The sequence below is a fragment of the Zonotrichia albicollis genome, chromosome 2 (assembly GCF_047830755.1).
Source record: "Zonotrichia albicollis isolate bZonAlb1 chromosome 2, bZonAlb1.hap1, whole genome shotgun sequence".
Taxonomy (NCBI): domain Eukaryota; kingdom Metazoa; phylum Chordata; class Aves; order Passeriformes; family Passerellidae; genus Zonotrichia; species Zonotrichia albicollis.
In genome coordinates, this window is record NC_133820.1 from 62,852,196 (window position 1) to 62,874,835 (window position 22,640).

At 38.9% G+C, this 22,640-nt stretch overlaps 1 protein-coding gene across 10 annotated transcripts in view; it reads left to right on the top strand.

Annotated features, from left to right (window-relative positions):
• Positions 1–5,726: 5,726 nt before the first annotated feature.
• The window catches only part of NBEA (neurobeachin), a 457,716-nt gene continuing 440,802 nt past the window's right edge, over positions 5,727–22,640 (top strand). For all 10 annotated transcript variants that reach the window (XM_074535327.1, XM_074535328.1, XM_074535333.1 and 7 more), the window contains exon 1: positions 5,727–6,360. In XM_074535327.1, the coding sequence (XP_074391428.1) occupies positions 6,091–6,360 (270 nt within the window). In that variant the 5' untranslated portion in view covers positions 5,727–6,090. The remainder of the gene's footprint in view (positions 6,361–22,640) is intronic.

A 22,640-nucleotide genomic window follows, 5' to 3' on the forward strand; every position in this document is an offset into this window, starting at 1 on the left:
TAAAAGAAGCATGTCAGAAGTAACAATAATTCACATATTTTCAACTCTAATTAGAGTTTGGATTTTTTTTTAAACTATGTTATGCTAAAAAAAGCTCATAGAAATCCAGTTGTAAAAGCGTCTTGGACTAACATTGGCAGAATCGACTGATTTCTCTGGGATTTGGCCACAGTGATGATCAACAAAGGATAACTCTTAAAGTTAGCTGGCAGCATGATGTGCTGCATGAATAAAAGAGTGCTTGACAAAGAGAATATAAGGGGAGAAGAGAAGACCAGTAGGGCTTTTCTTAAGATCCCAACTGTTGTCCTGAAAGTAGATCTTTACGGGCCCTCATGTTACTATATTCCCATTATTCAAGAACAAACAACATAGATTGAGGCATCTACAGATCAAGGAGTCGACACATCAATATCAATGATATGAAAAATCAGTTATGGACGACCAGTAAAGGGGTCAATATTAATAATTGACCTTCATAATAATTATTCTAATAATAACATCAATACTAAAAATGATTGTATTAATTTCAGTATTAAAAAGACTGTCATGGTTGCGCTCGCAAAGTATAAGAAATATGAGAATAAAATGTCCAAATGGAATAAGCAGCTCAAACTCATGGTTTTAAAGCATGTAAAGATGCTGATTTTTGAACACAATAAACTCTTTCAAAACCAAGAAGCTAAGCTATGTGTTACTGCAACAAATTGTGCTGTGTGTTTTCTGTAATAAAACATACAAATCCTGCTATTTACGAGTCTGCACATTTTATTATGATTATACCTCAATAAAAGCAATTAATATAAAAAAAGTTGAATAGATATGAATACATATCTTAATTTAAAAGTAAAAGTTCTGTTTTATGTAGATCTGGTTACTGTTCAACTACTTCTCAGACTATTATGCCTTTTTACACTTAAAGCTAATGTTTAATGAATTCTCAGTAGAATACATAACTATCAGAACAAATACAATTTTTGTTCTATTTTTAGTACTCTAAGTGTAAAAATTAGAGAGATTATATAGATTATTATAAATTTATTATAGAAAATAACTATATTTTTCAAAATTTCTACTGAATTATTTGGCGCACCTATTGCAATAAAACCAAAATATCTCCTTGAAATCATACCATCTCCATCTGCTTCATTGTGATGGAAATGTAGAGAATCTCACTTGGAAGGTCTGTTATGGTGTTTCTGAAATTGCACATGATATAAAAAAACTTGCCTGAAGAAATACATAAAAGGTATTTTTTTAGTATTACTCTCTTTCAAGAATAAAGTAAGAAATTGTATAAAAAGCATGTAGAAATTATTTACAGTCAGAATGGCAAAAAAATCTTACCAGGTTTTCTTTACCCCTGCTTTAATGCATCCTGTCATGTAGAAGTTAAAAACAGTGAATGAAACACATCTGAGCTGTGTGGTGCAATTGACATGCTTGGAGGGACGGGAAGCCATCCACAGGGACCTTGGCCAGCATGATAGGTTGGCCTGTGCCATCCATGTGAAGTTCAGCAAGGACAAGTGCAAGGTTCTGCACCTGACTCAGGCCAATCCCAAGCACAAACACAGGCTCAGCAGAGAATGGATTGAGGACAGCCCCGAGGAGAAAGGCTTGGGGGGTGCTGGTAGAGGAGAAATTGCACATGAGCCAGCAACGTGCACTCACAGCCCAGAAAGCTGAATATATCCTGGGCTGTGTCCAAAGCTGCTTGGCCAGCAGGTCAAGGGAGAGGATTCTCCACCTCCACTCTGCTCGGGTGAGATCACATCTGCAGGGCTGCGTCCATCACTGGTGCCCCAAACACAAGAAGGACATGGACTTGTTGGAGCAAGACCAGAGGAGGGCCATGATGGTGATTAAATGACTGAAGCACCTCTGCTACAACAACAGGCTGAGAGAGCTGGGGTCATTCAACCTGGAGAAAAGACAGCTCTGGGGAGACCTTATAGCATTTTCCAGAACCTTAAGGGGGTCTATAGGAAAGCCAGAGAGGGATAATTCAAGAGGGAATCTAATCACAGGACAAGGGGGAATGGCTTTAAGCTGAAAGAGGGCAGGTTAACGTTAGATGTTAGGAAGAATGTCCACTGTGAGGGTGGTGAGACACTGAAATGGGTTGCCAAGAGAAATTTTGGATGCCCCATCCCTGGAAATGTTCAAGGTCAGGCTGTGTAGTGGATGGTATCCCTGTCCATGGAAGAGGCTTGGATGTATATGATCTTTAAGGTCCCTTCAAACTCAAACCACTCCTTGATTCTATTTAGTGCAACCCATATGCATAGCAGGGAAAATTTACATGCTGTGATGGCCTTTCTGTTTATATTTGCCAGTTTGTTTTTTTTTTAACTTACAAGAAATCCTGGTTTTCAAGAGAAAGGGGCTAATAGCACTTCCTGATCCTGGCACAGGAACAAATCACATTATCCTTACTCATGAGAATAATCTAATTATACACAACAGGAGTCCTCATATGGACACGGTAAAGCAAGCATCATTTTGATGCCACAGTGGCAGACAAATGAAAATTCTCTTCTTCTTTCAAACATGGTTCAGTTCTGGTCTATATAATTTCATTATTTAAAAACCCACTTTTTTTTTGTAAGAGTCAGTGTAAATATATGTCTGAACAGAGCAGCACCTATTTACTGAAATAGTTCCATGTTTTGTAGCCAAGAGTCTGTCTTCTAAAGCATGTTCTGTCAAGCTTTCACAGTTGAGTGATTACATAATCTTTTTACCCCAAAAATGAAGTAGTATTGCTAGAATTTATTTTAGAACTGAAATAAAAATTGAGCTAAAACTTTAAACTTTATTTGTCAGTTTTATTTTCTTCCCCATCTGCTTGTGGCAAACATTGGAGAATGGATAAAGGTCTTTTGCTTTGTTTTTTGATATTATATTTGAGACCACCTTCTGGCATTTATGGAGAATGGAATCTGAGAAAACCTGAAGAATATCACGGAAAAAAAAAATTCCTGTCAACTATTACAGCTGAGGGAAAAGTATGCCCTGGAAGCAAAGGGATTGCTTTCTCTCATTTTAGTGGGGAGCAAGTCTTGTAAAAGGTACAGGAAGAGAAAGGATCAGATCCTGTCATTCTGTTTTTGTGAAGGATGAAGGCATTCATAGAATCCTTCTACCCCTGCCACACTTAGTCTCATCTGTGTCAATGACTGATCTTGCACGCTGACCTAAAAATGGCTACAATTATGCAAATTCTATGATTTGCTAATGCAGAACACCTTGCTGGACTGAGATCCAACTAAACATCTCATGAACTAAATTCTCACTAAGAAATTCACAGTCTTTGGAATGAAAATGTCAATATCAAGAAGACGAGACAGACAATATTTTTAAAGAAAATATATGAATCCTGTTGTATAGCATTTGTTGTGTATGTATTCTTACTTTAATTTTCAGTCTGATGAGGTGCTAGAATGGAAGCAAATGAACGCCAGAGCTGCAATTACTAAAGGGCTGAGATTAATGTTTCAAATTTGTTTTTCTTTCAGAATGCCAGTGCTACAATAATGTTCACATGAGTTGATGAATGGCTCACCTCAATGAAAGTTTGCTTATCAAAAACAAACACTGTTGATTAGAGAAGACAGCTACTTCTTAACAGTGCTCCAGCTTATAAAAATAAAGAGAACATGATTTTGAAAAATTGATTTGTAAAACCAAATATGAGTTTAAGAACCAAAAGAAGTCTCTGCTATTAAATATATTGTTGGGAATTAACTTTCTTCTAATGTTTTTTTTTTTCCTAATACTACGCATAGTGTATTATGCAATTTTAGCAGTAATATGTTAACCACTTTTAAAGAAACTCATGATTGCAATTTTATCAGAAATTTAGTGTGGAGGAATGCATTGACAGTTGTGTATGGTACAGCTGTACTCAGGAGTTAGGTACACGGGCAAATGATGGAGTCTTCCATGAGGAGCAGCATGAAATGAGGAATGGAAAATAAAATGTATCAAATTATATTTTGTTATCCTGTATTTTTTGTGGAAAAAAAAATTATGTGGCTATGTGGTATTTGTTCATCCATTCCACCATGAAGATGAACAAGTCACTGACGAATTTTAAGCAAATTTAACAATGGATCTCAACACTTTGAAGTTATTTTGGGATTTGTGAAAATCAGTAAGTCAATAGAGATCAAATTTAATATACCTACCAGTAGGAGAGCAATTATAACAGCTTCCTACCCATTTGGCAAGGACAGGCAGTAACTATGAGATGAATTGGAACAAGAAAACCAGTCAACCCATCAGCCAACATGAAGTTTCAACCAACAATATTATTTATAGCAACACGTCTCACCATACAGACGTTGTAGATGGGAGAATAACCAAGACAACTGACTGCTGTGGGTTAGCTCCTGAATGCGTTACAATTTTAAGTGTTACAGAGTTCTAGGCTTAGGCTTCAGTTTTGCAAGAGATCATGTATTCCTGAATGTAGTTTAGTGAGTGTGTATTCAGCTTTGCTAGTTCTGCTGCTGATGAGAATGGAACCTTTGGCACTTCCATGAATATAAAAAATGAAAGTACACCTATATTATGAATCATACACTACTGCTTGTGGCTGGTGCAAATTGTAAAGGAATTTCTTCCAAGAAAATTTGTGTTTTCTTATCTTTCATTAATGACCTTTTGGGTTTTCTTCACATCTTTTCCAGCCTTCTGAAATAATGTTGGTTCTGTGTTTCACAGCTAACCACTGTTTTAGTCATGTCTATATATCCGGGCTATACACACTGACAAGCACCTATGGACTTTGGCAAAAAAGTAAATGTATCATACTGTATCTCCATGTACATAGAGCAAATGCATCTTAGTACAGAGCTGAGGCATCCTCATTCTTTTGGTGGAGCTTACAGAAGCTGTTGTAATCTAGGAGGATGTACTGATCCAGTTCTGCTGATTCATCGTGTTTTTACAGTTTATTACCTAGAGCTGGATATAAGGAGGACCGGCAATCCAGCCAAAACCCCAAGTCTGGGGCTACAGAAGAGTCAGGGTGAATGGTATTCTATGACTAGGGGGCAAGCTTTGTTGCAAAATCCAACTTTATGATGAACATCAATATAAAGCCAAGAACATCTTTTTTAACAGGTATGGATTAACTCCAACACACATAGAGCAAATATATACAACTTTATTCAACGCATACAACAATTAAAATAATTTGAGTATCCTCAAAGCATTGGAGGATTTCTCTAATATTTCTCTAGTACTGGAGAGACTTGACAAAAATGCTCATTGTCATGAGCATCATTGCAATCAAGGGGCATGGGAAAGCTGATGTTGACTGGACATCATTGTACCTGGCACCACCACCAAGCAAGAGCAGTGCCCGAGGGCCGGGGGCAGCGCAGTGCGCTGAGTGGCGGGGCCTGGGGGCGGCGAGGGCGCGGCACCTCCCGTCACGGCAGCGCCGGCGCCGCCCGCCCCTCCCGCAGGGGGCGCCCTGGGGCGGCGGGGCGCGGCCGGGCGGGCGCACGGGGGTTCCACCCTGTCCTTTCGGGCGGCCCTGCGAGACCTCCCCGAGCGGAGGGCGACGGTCCGCGGCGGCCGGGGTGAGGCGGCGACGCGGCGGCCCCGCGCACCTGCTCACCTGTGCCCCGGCCGGCTGGGGGGGCCCGGCCCGGCCACTCCCCCGATGGGCTCGGCGCAGGCGCTCTGGCGGCTACCGCAGGCAGGGGGCGGCAACATGGCGGCGTGAGCGGCGGCGGGTTCGGCTCCACAACAACAGCGGCAGCGGCATCGCTCGCGCCGCCGCACGCCCCGCGCGCCGCTCGCCCCCGCCGGGCCGCACCGCGCTCGGCGCCGCCCGCGCCCCCGGCCCCGCGGCAGGGAGGCGGCCCCGGCCGGGCGGTCCTCGGCTAACGGGGCATCGGCGCCCATAATAATCCCTCATTATAGCGGAGCGGGGGAGCGGCTCCTGGGACAGTGCCGGCGCCTCGGGCCGGCTCCCTGCGGCCCCGCCGGGTGCGACTGCGGTGGATGCGCGGCTCGGCCCGGCCGGGCGGGGAGGCGGCGGCGGCAGGTGCCGGTAACGGCGGGGGGTAAATGGCGAGCGAGAAGCCGGTGTCGGGGCCGGACCCGCAGCCCGCGGGACTTATCTCCGTCGGGGCCGGCGGTGGAGGCGGCGGCAGCAGCAGCGTCGCGGTGATGGGGGAGCTGAGGGCGTCGGGCTCCGGGTCCGTGGTGCTCCCCGCAGGGATGATTAACCCGTCGGTGCCGATCCGCAATATCCGGATGAAATTCGCCGTCCTCATCGGACTCATCCAGGTTGGGGAAGTCAGCAACCGGGACATCGTGGAGACGGTGCTGAACCTGGTAAGCGGCCGGGCACCCCGCCCCGGTGACGCCCCGGCGGGCACCGGCCCGCGCAGCCCACCTCCTGCCGGGGCTGCCCCTGCGCCCCTCCGCCCCTGTGCCGCCGGCAGGGACCGCAGCCTCCCAGCCCCCGTGTCCCTCCTACACGTACGGCCCTTCTCCAGCCATCCTTCCTTCCCAAACTCCTCGTTAATCCCGCGACCTGCTCATCTCCTCGTCCGTCGTGCGTGTGACAGAAGCCCCCTCAGCGCTCCCTAAACTCCAGGCAGGACCCTACCTAGAACAGACAGGCCACTCTTCCCCTTCCCAGTGCCTCATCCCTGCCGCCTTCTGCAGAAGTGTAGTGTGTGCAATTTACAGCGAGAAAAATAAGGAGATTAAGTAATTTGCAATTTCGTGTTATGGACGCTGCCCTTTAACCTAGTAGCTTCCTCTTGAGACGAAGAGTGACATGAATATAGTATCTGGTTTTAATTGAAAAACATTAAAAACCCCAGCCTGAGCTGGTGTCGTTTTTGGTGGCTGAAACATGTGAAGGGTTTAACCCTGTTAGATCAGAGCTAGTTGAGCAATTCACGTGGAAGAAGGGGGAGAAGGGAGATTTTTGCAGGGATTTAATATGCTTTAATATTTGTAATAAAGAGTTAGTTGTATTGCAGTATTGTATTGCGTTGCCCAAGTCTTAATAACCTGCTCTGTTTCCAAGCCACATTCTTGTCTGCAAAAGTAAGTGTTGTTGCTACTTTGGTCCAAGGTCTGTGCATTGCAAAATACTATTGTACAGAGGTAAATAGCTGAAACAAGGAGAAAATGTTAAAATGTAGCTCCTTAGTCAGCTGCTCACTTCATGGAGTGAAAGAGTTACTGCAGGACTGTATGACTTAATGTTTTTGCGCTACCTACACCAAAGCCTGAGGAACCTACAGAAGCCAAGCGAGTGCATCTAAAAATGAATCACTTTCAATTATGTGCAATTTGGTGCTGTTCCTGAATGCAAGATTTGCTGCAGCAAAGCTTTTGAAGCAGTTCAGTCAATGAAATACCCTCAAATTTTGCACATAAAATAGGATAGAAAAATGATTGCTTGAAACTGAATGGTAATTAATTGAAACTGCCTTTGTTTCAAATGAGTTTAATGCTCCTAATCTCCAGTCATTTTATACAAGTCATGTAAAGAATATATTTTGTTTCAAACACTTTAGAAAGGTGTATTCTTCTGTCTGACAGTTATTTGCATTTGACCTAGCACAGACTGAATGGAAAAGCTGCAGCATGCAGGGAAGGACGTAATTTGGTCAAATCATTTTAATATTAAGGCAAATCTGAACACACAGGGTTAAAACTGGTAGTTTTGTGAATATGTCAAAACAGTGATCTGGTATATTTCCCATTCATCTCTACAAGCTGTTTGACAGCTTGAAATGTGACTTGTAATTTTTATTTTTGTTCTTTGTATGTGTGGTACAAGTATGGTACAAGTCATCATAACTTCATTGGTTTATTACCCATTTCTTTAAATGTAGCACTCAAAATAAGTTAATGACATGCAGTTATTTTAGTAACTGGCTTTGTGCAGATCATGACAAAGATGTTTATCCTTTTCTAGTTTTCTTTCTTCTTTCATTCTTACTGATATTTAAGCTCATTTTAATTCTGGCTATTAGTGCACCAGCAACTGGATTAACATTGCCTTAAGGTTAAGAGTATGGTTTGGTATCTATGTGGAGGATATCCATTGCTTGCATGTAAGATAGACCTACTAATCAGATCCTGTTGCTGAAAACAGGGTTTATATTTTAAAATAAACACAAGAGTGTTTAACAGTTTCTCAGCCCTGGGAGATGTATATGAATGTGAAACTGCTTGTGAGTCTGCTGCAGCAGCGTTGCATCCTGGATCAGTCATTACTTAACAGATGGACTCTAATATACAACAGTCACTATTCCCAAAGCAGAGAGAGGCTGTATTGTGTCTATAATTTTTTTCCTTAGGGCAGTAAATGCTTCAAAATTAGGTTTTTCTATTTTAAACCTAATTTACTCACATGTGAAACAAGCAGTGAATATGGCAGATATAAAGTAAAACTGATGGCATATTCCTAAACTACTAAACATCATCTCATTCTGTATTAAGGATTTTAGCAGTGACTTAAAATAAGGTGCATTTTTCTGTTTTAGAAGCATTCTTCAGTGGGTAGCTGGGGGTAGAGAGAACTATTTGATTTGGTAGTTTTGTTGTTTTGGTTTTTTTCAGTCTTTACCTGTACTACTCCTGAATGACTTTTGATGCAGGTATGATAATGAGTGAACAGCGATCTTGTTTTGATACATCAGTTGATATGTTAAGTCGTTCAGAGAAATGTAACTTACATTATGCCATATTGGGTTGCTATAAGCCATTTGGTTATAGCTTTTTAGTGTAATAATTTTGCATAGCTGAGATGTTTTATTATCAGAGAGAATCAGAGGCTAAAGATGGAGATGCCTTTTAAATTTTCTTATCAGAGTTTATTGCTGTCTTTTGTGTAAAGCTTAAATAAATCTGTTTACTCTTCTTGCATCTGCATGGAAGCAGCAGTAAAGGTCCGCGACAAAACTTTTTTCTGGTGTGCCCTTGTCATGGAGGTCGTCACCCTTCTTTCTTGTGAAGCTGGGCTTTTAGGGTTTCTCTTGAAGAGTTTTTACCTTTGCATGTTTGTTTTGGTGGCCCACACTGTAATCTCTAGTGCTGGATTTTGGATTTAACTCATGTAGTACCTTGTGATACTGATGGACATAGTGATTTATTGTATCTATGAGGTGAGGAAGTGTATTTTTTATAGCGTAGAAAATATTTGTGGTCCAATATATTGTTGTATTTTCAGCTTTGCAAAATCTTAAGTGTCAGATCAGACAGTAGTTTGTTCTTGAGCATTCCTCCATGTTTGTGAGATTAGTTGTTTCTCTTAATGCTTTTCTTAGTGTTTCCTCAGAACATGCTGTGTTCAAAGTTCTGTTAAACTGGTCAACTTGTTTAGCAGAGTGTCACTTTGTAGAATATCTAGTATTGCATGTGTTATTTTTCATTGTTTAACATTATTGTGAAAGACAGTGGAGAGAGGGTTCAGCCCTTTTTATGCCAGTGCCTACGAAGGAATCAGGTGTCCTTAGAAAGACCTGATGCTGTTAGTACTGTGAAGGTCAGAAGATCTTAAGAATCTAGGAGCTGAAAGGGTTTTTAGAATGATTTTATATAATATTGAATTATTTTTTACATTTCTGGAAGTAGGAGGGAATGTCTCATTGTATCACATGCATTCTTCTGTGATGGTGCTGATTTTGGTTTTGGTCCATGGGTTTAGTATGAATTCCCAGGCTGAGCATGCTCTCTCTGAGATGTGTGTTCACTGACCCTTGTGTACTGCAAAGCACCAAACTAGAAAGGGCTTTCCATAAAAAATGTGTAATCCTCTAATTCCTCTAAGGGATTTCTCTTTGGGGATATTTTGATACCAGTTCTGTGCTCCTGTTGTTGAGGAGGCCCCTTTGAACAGCTCTGTTAGTTTTCTTAGTGTGCTCTCAAGGATGTTGTTATTGCATGGGAGATGTTCACATTGCTGTTAGACTGATGTTTAAAACAAAATTCTGTACCATGTGCTCCAGAAAATATGATGTTAAAGTGGAAGTGGGTCAGTCTGTCTACCTATTCTTGTACTTTGTCTACTTTTTTTTTCCTTATTTCCTACAACAAAGTTTCCACATATGGCTTTAATTAGTTTTCTTTAATATACCTTTATTGGTCTTCTATTATTTTACTGACTTGCTTTCTCAATTCTCTGCTTTTCCAGTGTTTTCGTGGTCTTGGAAATTTTTTCTTCAGTGTACATTTTGAACTGACTCTTGTTTGGCCATCTTTGATCAAACGTAACTATATGATTTGCATTGTTCCTTAGCTTTTAGGAACCTTTCTCTGTTCCAGTTTGACTTTCCTAGCATCTGTGATTTTGGGTTTTGTAGTGCTGATTGTATGGCAGTACACAGTAAGCAAGGTGAACAGGAAGCTGAGTGATACTAAAAAGTTGTGACTGGTGCTGAAGCAAGCTGCTCATTTTGCCTGTGCATCTTGAACAGATGATGTGATGCAGATGTGAACAGATTTCAATCTGATACAGGTGTAGCTGACCAGGGTTCTCCTTGTGCAATCTGCAAAGCTTTTATATGGGTTTTGTCAGGCTAGAGAGTACTTGTAAGAAGTAGGTCAAACACCAGGCTTAGTTCAAAAAGTCTTTTTCTGTTCTTGTTGACTGCAGCCCACACTTCTGCCTAGCTCTTCTCGTTTTCTTGGCTGTTCCATCCTACTTCAGTGTTAGTCACCCATCACAAGAGGTAAGCCGTTTTTCAGTGCTCTGTCACATTGTGTACTCGTAGGAGTGGCATTTGCAGTTTCAGAGCAAATGGGTTGAATTATGTGAGAGATCCTTCTCTTCCTGCAGGCTTTCTGTAGTACTAGCCATAAGGAAAAATATAAAGGGAGGCCTGTGTCAGAGATGTTTTGGTTTTTTTTTTTCCCTTTGGTACTTTTCTTCAGAGATTGGTTAAGGGTTTTCTTATGCTGTAGCTGGCTTTGGTATCTGAGTTCTTTGAATCCATTTATAGTTTTGGTTGCTGCACTGTCCCATGGCACAGTTCTGCTTACAGGTGGGGAGGAAGAAACACTTTTGTTCATTGGACAGTGTTGTAGTCTGAGAAAGTGTGGGCCTCCTGAGCTGTAGCCTCTGTCATATGACTTGGTTTTTTTTTTTTTTTCTGGAACTAGCTTTGCAGGCTGGAGAATCTTATTCCATTTCTTGGTGTAAACTTTCTCATTTTGAGTGTAATTCTCTGCTGATAGATGGTACTAATAAAAAAGGTGAAGTTTAGGGAAATTTCAAAGTTGGGATTTTTTTGGGGCTTTTGTTTATGTGCTTTTTGTGTGAATTTTGGTTTAGGTAATACTTAACTGAAGGTGGCAGTCCTTGTCCAAGTTGCTGTCTGTCCCACTGGCCTCTTGGTATCCTGCTCATCTATCCAACTAATCTCTGTTTGAGCATTGCTGTACAAGCTACCAGAGCTGTATGAAAAGAGATCATCTATTGTGAGAGTTGTCATAACATTCCATGGGCAGCTACTTGAGAGTACTGTAGCTCTTGTCATTATTTAATGCTTCTGTGAAAAACTTAGTTTTGATTACAGAAAATCTTTGAATGACTGAATGCTCATTTAATTACTTTATTGTAACTGATTTTTGGGGGCTTTTTTATCTCATCTTTGACAGTAGGTGTTTATGGCTGAAAATTTTTTTCAATTCTTCTGTCAGTCATAAAGCACTAATGGTATCTCAGCAGGTGGCTTGGAATCTGCTGTAGTTCTTGTATGATGGGTTGATATATTTCTATAGGTGATAACTTTTAAAAATCTGTCATGTTGGCATGTAACTGAATGTTCCTTAATGCTTAACTCTGAATAGCTATTTTCTTCTTAGCTTTACATCTTGATTTTACTTCTCACTTGTCTTTACAGGATTCAATTAATGGATAAGGGAGGTGAATGCCTAGAGACTTTTTTATTTTAGTCACACTGAAATAATAAAGTTGTGAGACTTGTATTGAAAAAACACCTGCAATCCTTGGCCTTTCCCCCTTCTCCCTCCTGAGACCCTACCTGTGTTTTATTCCTTTGCACCAAGCAAAGGGTTAGCACCTTTCTCTATCAAGATGCTATTTTTATGAAATTGTGACCTGATTCCCCATTTAAGCCATGTGTTTTACAAGACTAAGCATTTAGCTGGGTATTCAGTTATACACTGGTCTTTCTCTCTGCCCTCCATATTTTCCCCTGTCCCTGCTTTCAGATGAGCACTCCAAGGAGTAGAAGTTGGGGCTGTGGCAAGGCTGAGGTCTAAGAGGCTGTGGTGCAGTTTTTTCTTTCATGTTAGTGCTTTTCAGTGTGTTCACTCATGTGTCTCAAATATATGAAACACTTTCTATATTGCATCTTTAAAAAAACCAACAAAAACCTAACACCCAAAACCTGCATAATCATCTCTGAATTCCTTTCAAAGTGTTTGTTCCCCTTCTGCACTGTATTGAGTTTAGTCAGAGTGGAATGAAATCTGTGATTGGGTTAGTAGCAAAACGGAATATTTTCTGCTAAATGCTGTGTACAGTATTAACAGAATGTTAACTTAATAAGCTATCTAAGCTATTTTATATCAGCCTCTTAGTCTTACCTGTTTATTATTTGGTTCTGCACTTTTTCCATTTTGTATTTTGGCCTGTCTCAGTAAATCTATTTCAGATTAATTTGTGTTGCTCTTCCGTTAGTGTACAGTGTTTTATTGTCCTTTACACAGAACAGCATCAGCTTCCTCATTATATATTCAATGTGCCTGGTGGCCAGAGGGTCACTCTACTAGTGTCTGTGTACTCTGATGAAGTTCCATTTATTTTTTTGTGAAATTTGATCATTCATTACTATTTCTTTTTATAGAAACACCCCATTGTGGAGCTTTACTAATTCTTGCATAGAGAGAATCTTTAAGCTTTCTTTACTTCTGAATCAAATTTAGAACTTACTTTTATAATCAGAGGCAGCAGATCCCTTGAAGCATCAGTTTTGAATTTGATGACCTACCCTCACATCTGTCTTGCAAGAGTTTGGTGTAGATGTCCTACAATGATATGATACATGATCATTAGCATAAAGATAATTAAAAATTTAAAAAATATTTTACTTGTGGGGAGTCCCATTCTTTCCTTTGCGATAGCAACATCCACTTCAACTATAGGATTAATAGGGACTTCAGCTATTTTAACTATAATTTCATAAATTCAGTTTAAGAAGATTGTTAATGACATTAATATCTAAGAGGAAGATTATTTATTATTTCCAGTAGAGAAGCACCTCGACTTCTGATCAGCCTACTGATTGCTAAAATTGCATTCTAGTAATTTTTACAATTTAGCATTTTTGTACTTTTGACATAGATGGAAAATAATAACCTTTGGTAAATAAGGCTAAGTAGTTTTGGTGTTACTGAGGTTTAGACCAGCAATGTCAATTCATTTATTTTAATGCAACCCTATAATATGACTACCCTGCTTTGGTTTAAAATTGGGTTGCATCACTGAAATTGTTCCAATCTGACAATTCACTGAAAGCTTGTATAAATGCGAGTGTTGGTAATGCTGTTCCACAGCTTACAAATGCTTGGCATCTGTCTTTGCAAAATGATGTTTCATTCACTGCCCTTTTGTTTAACAGTTGAAAGCCTTCCTTAACTATGCGGAATAAGTATTAAGTTTTGGAATTAGCTGGAAGTGAGATATGGCAAAATATTCACTTAGGAGTGAAGTTGTTATTCATATCATGCTTTTTGTTACCTCATGGCTTTTGTAGTACTGGGACAGTGTAGACAGAAGGATGGAAATAATCATTCTTTGAGCAGATTCTTCTAAACCAATGAGGCATTGCAATCAGTTTTATGTGATCTCACTTCTTTTTTTGCTTTATAAGTCTTCATATCCTATGACAAATACTAAATTATGCAAAGTTTTCCAACTTTTATTGAATTTTGATTACCTGCTTTAAGAGCCACTATAGCAGGTTTGTCTTTTTTTAAATTTTGTTTCATAAAAAGAAAATCGTTTGAATATAAACGCAAATATGAGTTTGAAAGCCTGTCTTTTGATTGAGAAAGGATCCCATAGAAACCTGTTGCAACAGATTCCTACTACAAACTTAAAGAAAAAATAAAACGTGCTTTCATTAAATATAGAATAGTAGCCATGTTCAAGATAGTAATGACCCAGCTGAAGCCAAGCTGTTTTGTATTGCTCATGCCTGACCAGTCAGTTTACCCTTAATCTTAAACAATATGTAGTGTGACATACTGCATTAAAAAAAAATAAAATCTTGATTTAATTGGGAGCAAAAGATCTCCCTATGTCACTGTTAACGTTAAAAACGTTTTTTATAGCTGGAAGAACAGGAAAGCTGTCTGCCCCTTCCAATAAGACAAACACATCAAAATGGAATTACAGAGGTATGTCTGCTCCAGTTGTATAGCATACTCATAATGGGAGCAAACATGTTTAATTGCAAGAATTGGAATGTTGAGAGAATGGGTAAAGAGGTTTTGCCTGAAAAGAGAAGAAAGCCTATTTTATAGGGAGAAAAAAAAACCAGCTTCATCCCTCTTCAAATCATGATTTTTATGTCAATAATGAAACTTAATGAAGGGCCCTCTGAAAGCTGTATTTTTGGGTATATTAAGAAAAAAGGAAGAAGGTAAAGAACCTAAGTGTTGTGTTACACTTTCAAGGTTGGTGGCTTTTGCCATTTTCTTGTGAGTTTGAGAGCTCCAATAAAAGCTCAGCGCCCCCTCTTTTCTTTCTGTTGTTCCAGTGAAATAAATTATCTGTTTTTGTAAATGGCAAGGTGTGTGCAGTATTTATGAGTCATATCTGTGACTGATGGCTTCTTGGCTGTTAATATTAATCTCTGGAATAGCTGAAACTGATGGAAATGTTGGTGTAAGGCTGCACTGGATTGGTTAAGGTGCTCCAAGCAATATGCTCATGATAAAGGAGTTGTTTGATTCTTATGTTTCCCTTCAAGAGACTTGTGGAGCCCTTGCCCCATATTTTAGTCTCCGGGGTTCTGAAAATCTTTGCTGCTGCTGGTTCTGTATGTTCAATTGTGGCATACATATCTTCAAAGAACCTGCAGAAGTCCATCTTTTGTTTGTTTTGTTTTATATAGCTTATTAAGTGATTTGAAAGACTTTCTTATTAACTCTGTTTCTTATGGAAATGTTGCAGTCCCCATTGCATCATTGAATACCTTAGAGAGCACTTTGTGAATGCAGAAGTAGACTTACAAGAGGACCCTGTTAGTGTTGAGTCTGCTGTCCAAGGGTGAAGTGAATTCCATCCATCAGAAGCGAAACTGTATCTTGGTATCCTGGGCTCATACCACTGAGGAGGGTCTGGCTCCCTTGTGTCTACTCTCTGCCCACCCTATCCCCCCCTAAAAATATACATTTATAAGATCTCTTCAGACCTTCTCTTCTTAAGGCTAAATAATCCCAGCTCTCTTCAGCCTTCCTTTGTGTGTCAGATGTTCCAATCCCTTAATCATTCACATATTTAAATCTTTATTCTCCTTGTGCAGATAAGAACAAATGGTAGGTGGAGTCTGGGAAGCCTTTTAATTATAGGAGTCCTCTTCCTCATCTCGCAGTATGAGCTGAAATATCTACCACAAATAATCCAATGTACCAGTGCCTAACTCAGCAAAGGAAAATTAGCACCCCGTGCAGCCAAGAAAGAAAACAGACCTTGGTGAGCACAGCAGTGAGCGTTTGCTTGTCATCCATGTCTGCTTGCTAATAGATAGTCTTGGATGAAACACAAACCCAAGTCTGTCTGTTGGTTCTGCAAATCAAAGTTACAGTTGTATGTAAGCTTATTTCTTGGATTTCAGAAATATAAAATGTAGGTACATTTAATATTTTGCTGAGAAAGTACAAAGTTAATGGCATAATACTCGGTTAATGAAACATTATGGCTCTTTACGCATACTATAAATACTCCTTTATTCAAAAAATTAGCATGAACTGAAATTAAACTAGAACTGTTAGCGGTGTTTTCAAATAGGTGCTTCATGTTAGAAGGAAAATTAAAAATACAAAATTCAGTGTAGAGCTAAGGCTGTTGAAATTCTGCATTGGGTTTGTTGAAAATAATAGATTGGTGACCTTATATATAGTCTAAGATTTATATATTAAATATTCAATAGCATTTCACGTGCCTATAACTCTGTTCAACTTAGAAACTGTAATATATGAAACAGAGATGATTGTGTAACAAAATTTTTATAGTTCATGTTCCATGAACAGAAAACCATTTATTCAAAGTAACTTACCATGTTCAGTAATAAACACATTGCAAATAGAACAATGTGTAGGCTTAGTCACTGAGAGGTAGTCAGTCTTTCATAGCTGATACAGTGCAGTATTTGACATTTTAAACATAGTTCTCACTGAATAGGAGCTGATGCATTCTTTAAAATGGATCAGTGAAGTTGATAATTGCAGGTATTTTCTAAAACCCAGAATCAGGTTATTCCCAGTGCTCACAATTGCGATGATTTCCCTTATTATTAGCCTAAGCGGTTTTTATACTTTCAAGGCCAGGTTGGGTCGTGCTTTGAGAAACCAGGTCTATGGGATGATGTCCCTGCCCATGGTAGGGGAATTGGATTTAGATGATCTTCAAGGTCTCTTCAAACCCAATCTGTTCTGTGGTTCTGTGATGATTCTATAACAAGGAAAAATGAACTATAATAAAATAGTTTGTGTTTGTTTGCATTTTTTTCCTCAATAAAATATGATTAAATTCTATTTAAGAATAAATTTGGATATACTCAGTTTCTGTCTCAGTTAAAAAAGTAGTTTTCAAGTCTGTAATCTGTTTTGTCATTTGAAGTTGTCGTTTAAACTTCCACTTTTTCAGAAGCCCAACAGCTCAAACTAATGCAAATATATTTATAATGTATGAAGAGCCTTTACTGTACCTAAGCACAATCAAGAAGAATGGGAAAGGGAGGAAGCAGAAGTATCAGCTGAGTGAGGCTGGTAACTTTTAGGCTGTTGAAGCTGATATATTCCCAGGTGAGTCTTTAAAAAAACCCCAGAAATGTATAAAATTTATCCAAATTATTAGCTGTTTAGATTAAGTTTAGCTATTGAGAAATGGTACCATTAAAAGGAAGCTTTATATTAAAAAATAAAAACAGCATGAGATGAAAATCCTGAGTACAACAGGTTATCTTTCAGTGTCCGCCTGGATTTGCAGAGACCTTGAAATGACTTGTTACATGATGTTTTATTAATTTTTGAGGTGTCTGAGGGAATTTTCACCATCTGTTAATACCAGAGTCTAAGCCAGCATGTGGGTTTCAAAGTGCTTTGTGTTGAAATTTTTAAGTAAGAAATCCTTCTCTTAAAACTAAATGCTGTTAAGAGGTTTCAGAGTGTAAATAGAGAATACCTGTTATAGTCCAGATTTAAGCTCTTGGATCATTTGTCATAGCTTTGGTTTGTGGTCCTAGCCTGTCATCTGAAGTTAGGATGGTTGCAAGTACTTGTAGTGGACTTTTCCTCATGCAGGATTTAGGACATAACTGTCTTTTCAACTTGCTTGAAGTTAGCAGAGCTCTGTTTTAGCCAGAAGTTACTTCACTATGCAAAAAAAAGCAGCACATATATTGTATTTTAGTCTGGCCAAGATCAATCCTAAATGCATCTTGTACCAAAAATCTGGTATTACCCAGAAGTGCAGAAGAAACAGTAAAAGTCTTGAAGTGTCATTGCAATCTAAATACTTTCTGGAGGTCAGAAGTATCTTGGCAACACCTTGTGTAAATTATTACTTCAAAATTCCTCTCTCATATACTCCTTGGGGAGTTATAGTAGATTTTAGGCCTTCCTTAGTAAGAAGATGATAAAGCAACATTTTTAAGGGTGAGCATTGGGTTGTTTTTGCTTAAGCAGTACATCTGAAATGGCCATGTATGTTTGTTGCATTAGTTTTTGAACAATCGCAGGTTTAAAAATTCTCTTATGTATGCATTCTGTGGAGCATGAATTGTTGAGGGGACCACGTATTTTGTAGTACAAGCAAGACATGGCGCAGCTGCAGCTGACAGTACAGCCAAGATGAACTTTGATTTAAAATTCCTTTAAGAAATCCTGAAGATTGCCTGGTGGATAGGGAGACTTGTGGTCTAAAAGCAATCCTAATTTAAATAAAACTCTTTGGCATTTCTATTTATTTAGAAAATGGAAATCCAACTAAATAGTCTATACTTAGTGTAGCAAAATGAGATCTTTAAAACACTATAATGAAAGGCTACTCGAGCATTATTAAAAATTAATACAGCCAAGAGAGTTATTGAGAAAAGGGCCTTTAGAAGTAATTGTTAATGCATTTTGGTACTGCTATATGGTAAGTAGCTTCCAGCTTCATAGTTTGTGTTCTGTTTCTCTTGTAATATTTTTCATTTTTTTTCAATGGTCTTTTTCTTCTTGTATATTTTTAAGTTAAGAATAACCATTCTAGGTCAATAGGTTTGTACTGTGACTGAAAACAAAGACTTGCCTGAAGTCTTTTGTTGTATAAGCATCAAAATAAGGTGTAGAATAAAAATAAGTAATAAAACATCTTTGGAAAGTAGAATGTCATATAAAAAAACTGTATTATGGTGCTTCATGAGGATAATGTCTGGGATAATGCTCAGCTTTTGAAGGTGTGGAGGTTGGGGATTGGAGTGGTATAATCCTGGTCGCAGAGGATGTAGTGGGTTTATGTGTCCAGGCTTTGGTAGTGGGGGGGCTGCAGGGGTGGTTTCTGTGAGAACCGGCTGGAAGCTTCTCCTGTGTCTGAGAGAGCTGGTGCCAGCCAGCTCCAAGCCAGACCCATCAGCAGTGGTGGCAGTGACTGTGGGGAACACATTTAAAATGAAGTTACTGCAAAGGAATGATTGCAGCTGGAGAGAGGAGTGAGGATATGTGAGGGGAACAGCTGTGCATTGGCACAGCAAGGTCAGTGAGCAAAGAGAGGGAGGAGGTGCCCAGTTGATGGAGCAGAGATTCCTTTGCAGTCTGTTGTGTCGACCACGACGTGGCAGCTGTTCCTGTGCAGCCCATGGAGGTCTGCAAGGGACGCACCTGCAGCCTGTGGAGGACCAGGAAGCAGAGGGTTGCCCAGAGGAGGCAGTGGCCCCATGGAGAGCCTGTGCTGGGGCAGGTTTTCTGGCAGAGCTTGTGGCCTCATGGAGGACCCATGCTGGAGCAATCTATTACTGAAGGACTGCACCCTATGGAAGGGACCCATGCTGGAGCAGTTTGTGTAAGAACTGTAGCTTGTGGAAGGGACCACGTTGGAGAAAATCATGGAGGAACGTGTCCCGTGGGAGTGCTGGAGTGTGGGAGGAGAGCCAGAAGAAAGAAGTGATGGAGACAGTGTGAAACGGACAAATGACAGCCCCTATTCGTTGACTCTCTTCATAATTTAGAGGAAGGAGGGAGAGAATTTGGGAGTGAAGTTGAGCTTGGAAAAAAGGAAGAGGGATGGAAGGAAGGGTGTTTTAAAGTTTGATTTTATATATAATTGTCTTATTAGTGATTTTTAGTGAATAGGTTTCCTTAAGTCATGCCTGGTTTTCCCATGATAGTAATTGCTGAGTGATCTCTATTCTTGCTTTTATATTGACCCATGAGCCTTTTGTTTGTCCCCCTGTCCAGGCAAGGAGGACAGTGATAGAGTGGCTTGGTGGCCACCAGGTGTAAGGAGATACAGTAAACCTGTAGATTAAATACTTTTATTTGTAGTTGTAAGCAGAATTAGGCTTCTATGCAAGGATTGATAGTTATTAATAGTTACCACTGTTAATTTGTCTGTATTTCAACAAACAGCTGCTTTTCAGCTTTTGAAATGTGGACTTTCCTAGTTGCATTGACATTTGCAGTGGTGAGGTATAATCAGAAAAAGGTGATTGATACATTTGAGTGATGAGTAAGGCTTAGCTATGCCTAGTGGCTGTCCTACGAGTGTTGCCATTTCCGATAGCCCAGTAGAACCTGATAGGTTTGAGAACTGGCAGTGGCACAGGGCTCTTTATTAAAGACTGGAAAGTCTTGTTTGACAGACATTAATCAGCTTTCCTGTGAAGATTTCATGTCCCTTTTCATGCATGTGAAGCTATTAAAAAACTTCTTGGAAGGCAGTGATACCAGTAAACAATTTGTGTTAAATTTTTTTTGTCACTAATTCCACATTGCACTCCATGTGATATAGATCAAAGTCCTTACATTTGATGCTCTGTAGCTTTTATTTACACATTTTGGGATTATTTCTTTTCTAACTAGCACCCCTTGTTTAACATATCTGCTGGAAATGCAAGCCCAGCTTTCACACAGAAAGCTCAGAACTTGCATCTTGTAGGATTTGTATCCTATAGCTACATTGTGCTTTTAAAGCCCTAGCTGAACAGAAAGAAGACTATATCTGTTCTCATTGTGACAAGTTCATAGTAGGTTTTAGACATGTTTTACCCTGACTTGTAATATTACAATTAAGTGTGTTAAAGAGGAAATTAAATGTTTTCTTTTTCAAGCCTTATCAGACAGCTACTGCTATTTAAAACTGTCTTGTATAACAGAAAACTGTCATTTATTTATTATGGTGGTAGACTGGTAAGTTACAATTTAAATTTAACAAACAAATGGATGGGAATTTTGTAAGTTTGTCAGTCCTGGATATATTCAAAATGCACCCAACTAATTTAAAGTTAAGCATTGCACTGCTATGGCACAATTACTGGACGATTTCTATTTTAAAGAGGAAGGCTGGAAGATGTTGCTTTTTTCATGGAAGAAAAGATCAGGGTCGTGTTTGAATGCCTTCCTCCTTATCACTGTCAAATAGGATTTAGTGTTTTGGTTGACTGCCACAGTCCAGTATATATGTGTGTGTTCTACCCGGAAACATTTGATTGTCTTTATCTGTATTTGGGAGTTATACCATGGATGCTTACATAAGATTTTCTTTGTGTAGGTGAGATTAACATTGTTTAATTCTGTGTGCTTTTAAAGTTGCACAGCCATTCCTTTCTGCTTGTAAAGGACCAGTTAAGACTTTCACGGATGTCTGGCACGTTTAATTGCAAACCACCATTGAACAGCATACACACACAGTTTAGTTGGATTGCATTTTCTATTTTAAAAATGAAAAAATGGAATGCCTAGTGAGTATCAGTAAATTATAAATGTAAATATAAGTATTTGGAGGCACTTCTTTGGTATGAATGAAGTATTAATATAGATGTTATTACCCAGTTTTGAATCACAGGATTCTGAAGTCTTAAGAGATAAACTATGAGCATTGGTTAAAATGATTTTTAAAAATAGCCTTGGATCAATTACAGAATGCTAAATCATGCTCACAACTTAAAATAGAAGGCTTCTATTATTGGTGGTCAAAACTGAGCAAGCATATATTCAGCTGTAGGCTCAGGTGAAGGGCATCATGGAACACATGATCTCATTTAATACCTTCAGGTATTAAACAGCATACATATTAATACTGGGGTTTTCTTTGGGTTTTGTTCACATATTTAAAAGATTTGGATTTAATTTCAAGAATGTGAAGAGGTTGCTTTTTTTAAAAAAAATGTGGCATTACTGGATCTCTTGTTCTCAACAAGTGGTTCTTGGTAGGCTGGCACATTACTTACAGGAGAAGAAAATCTGGTTCTTTGAGAGGAGGGTCTTTACAGTTACAGTCAAAAACTAACTGAAAAAGCTACATACCTGTCCTAAATAAGATAAAACTGGATAAAAAATGGGACATATCTCTTTAGTGAGGCACTGTTGTTCTAGACATTTACTGGCCAGTGATTTCTTTATCATTCTTCACCTAGTTCGACTTAACTTTCTCTAGAATGGAAATTTGAAACAATTGACTTTTTAAGTCCCATCCCATCTTTACTGTTTAAATAAGATAGCATTTTTTAAATCTTCTTTTGATCTTCAATAGTAATAGTCAGTATAATCCTTATTATAAGTATTTCAAGTGGTGGTTTATAGTTTTGTTTTCAAATTAAGTAAAAATTGAATTGTCATGGAAAACAAGTATTGAAGATGCATTTCAATGACTTTGTGCAATATGGGGGAGATATTATTAGAAAAGGAAACAGAAACCAAGTATCTGATGCAAACTTTCAGTCTTTTTTTTTTTTTGTAGGCCCATTCATTTCAGTTTTCATAGCTTCACTATAACACTTTATCAGTAGTTGCAATGACTTTTTTCTCAAAATGATAATTTTAAATCATTCTTCAAAGTCAATTCATTGCCTATTGAATGAAAGTAAGGCTACCATAGTATTTTATCATAAGTAAACATTACATTTTTCCTGTACTTACATTTTCGTGAGCATCAAAGCTGTATCTGTTCTAACAGGATTTGGGGATAATTGTTTGGCAGGATTTTTTTCTTAATGGATTTCAAATGAAAAATATGCAAATATTTCTAACTCTGCTTCCCTTAAAATAAGAACCATACTTTTCAAATAATCTCAGCAATATTGAAAACATTAAGTATTTCTTCTGGCTGGAGTATTTCAGGAAAATATTCTTTCATGAAAATCTTTGATCTGCTTACATTAATTTTACTAAACTACTTGTCATGTAGAACAGTG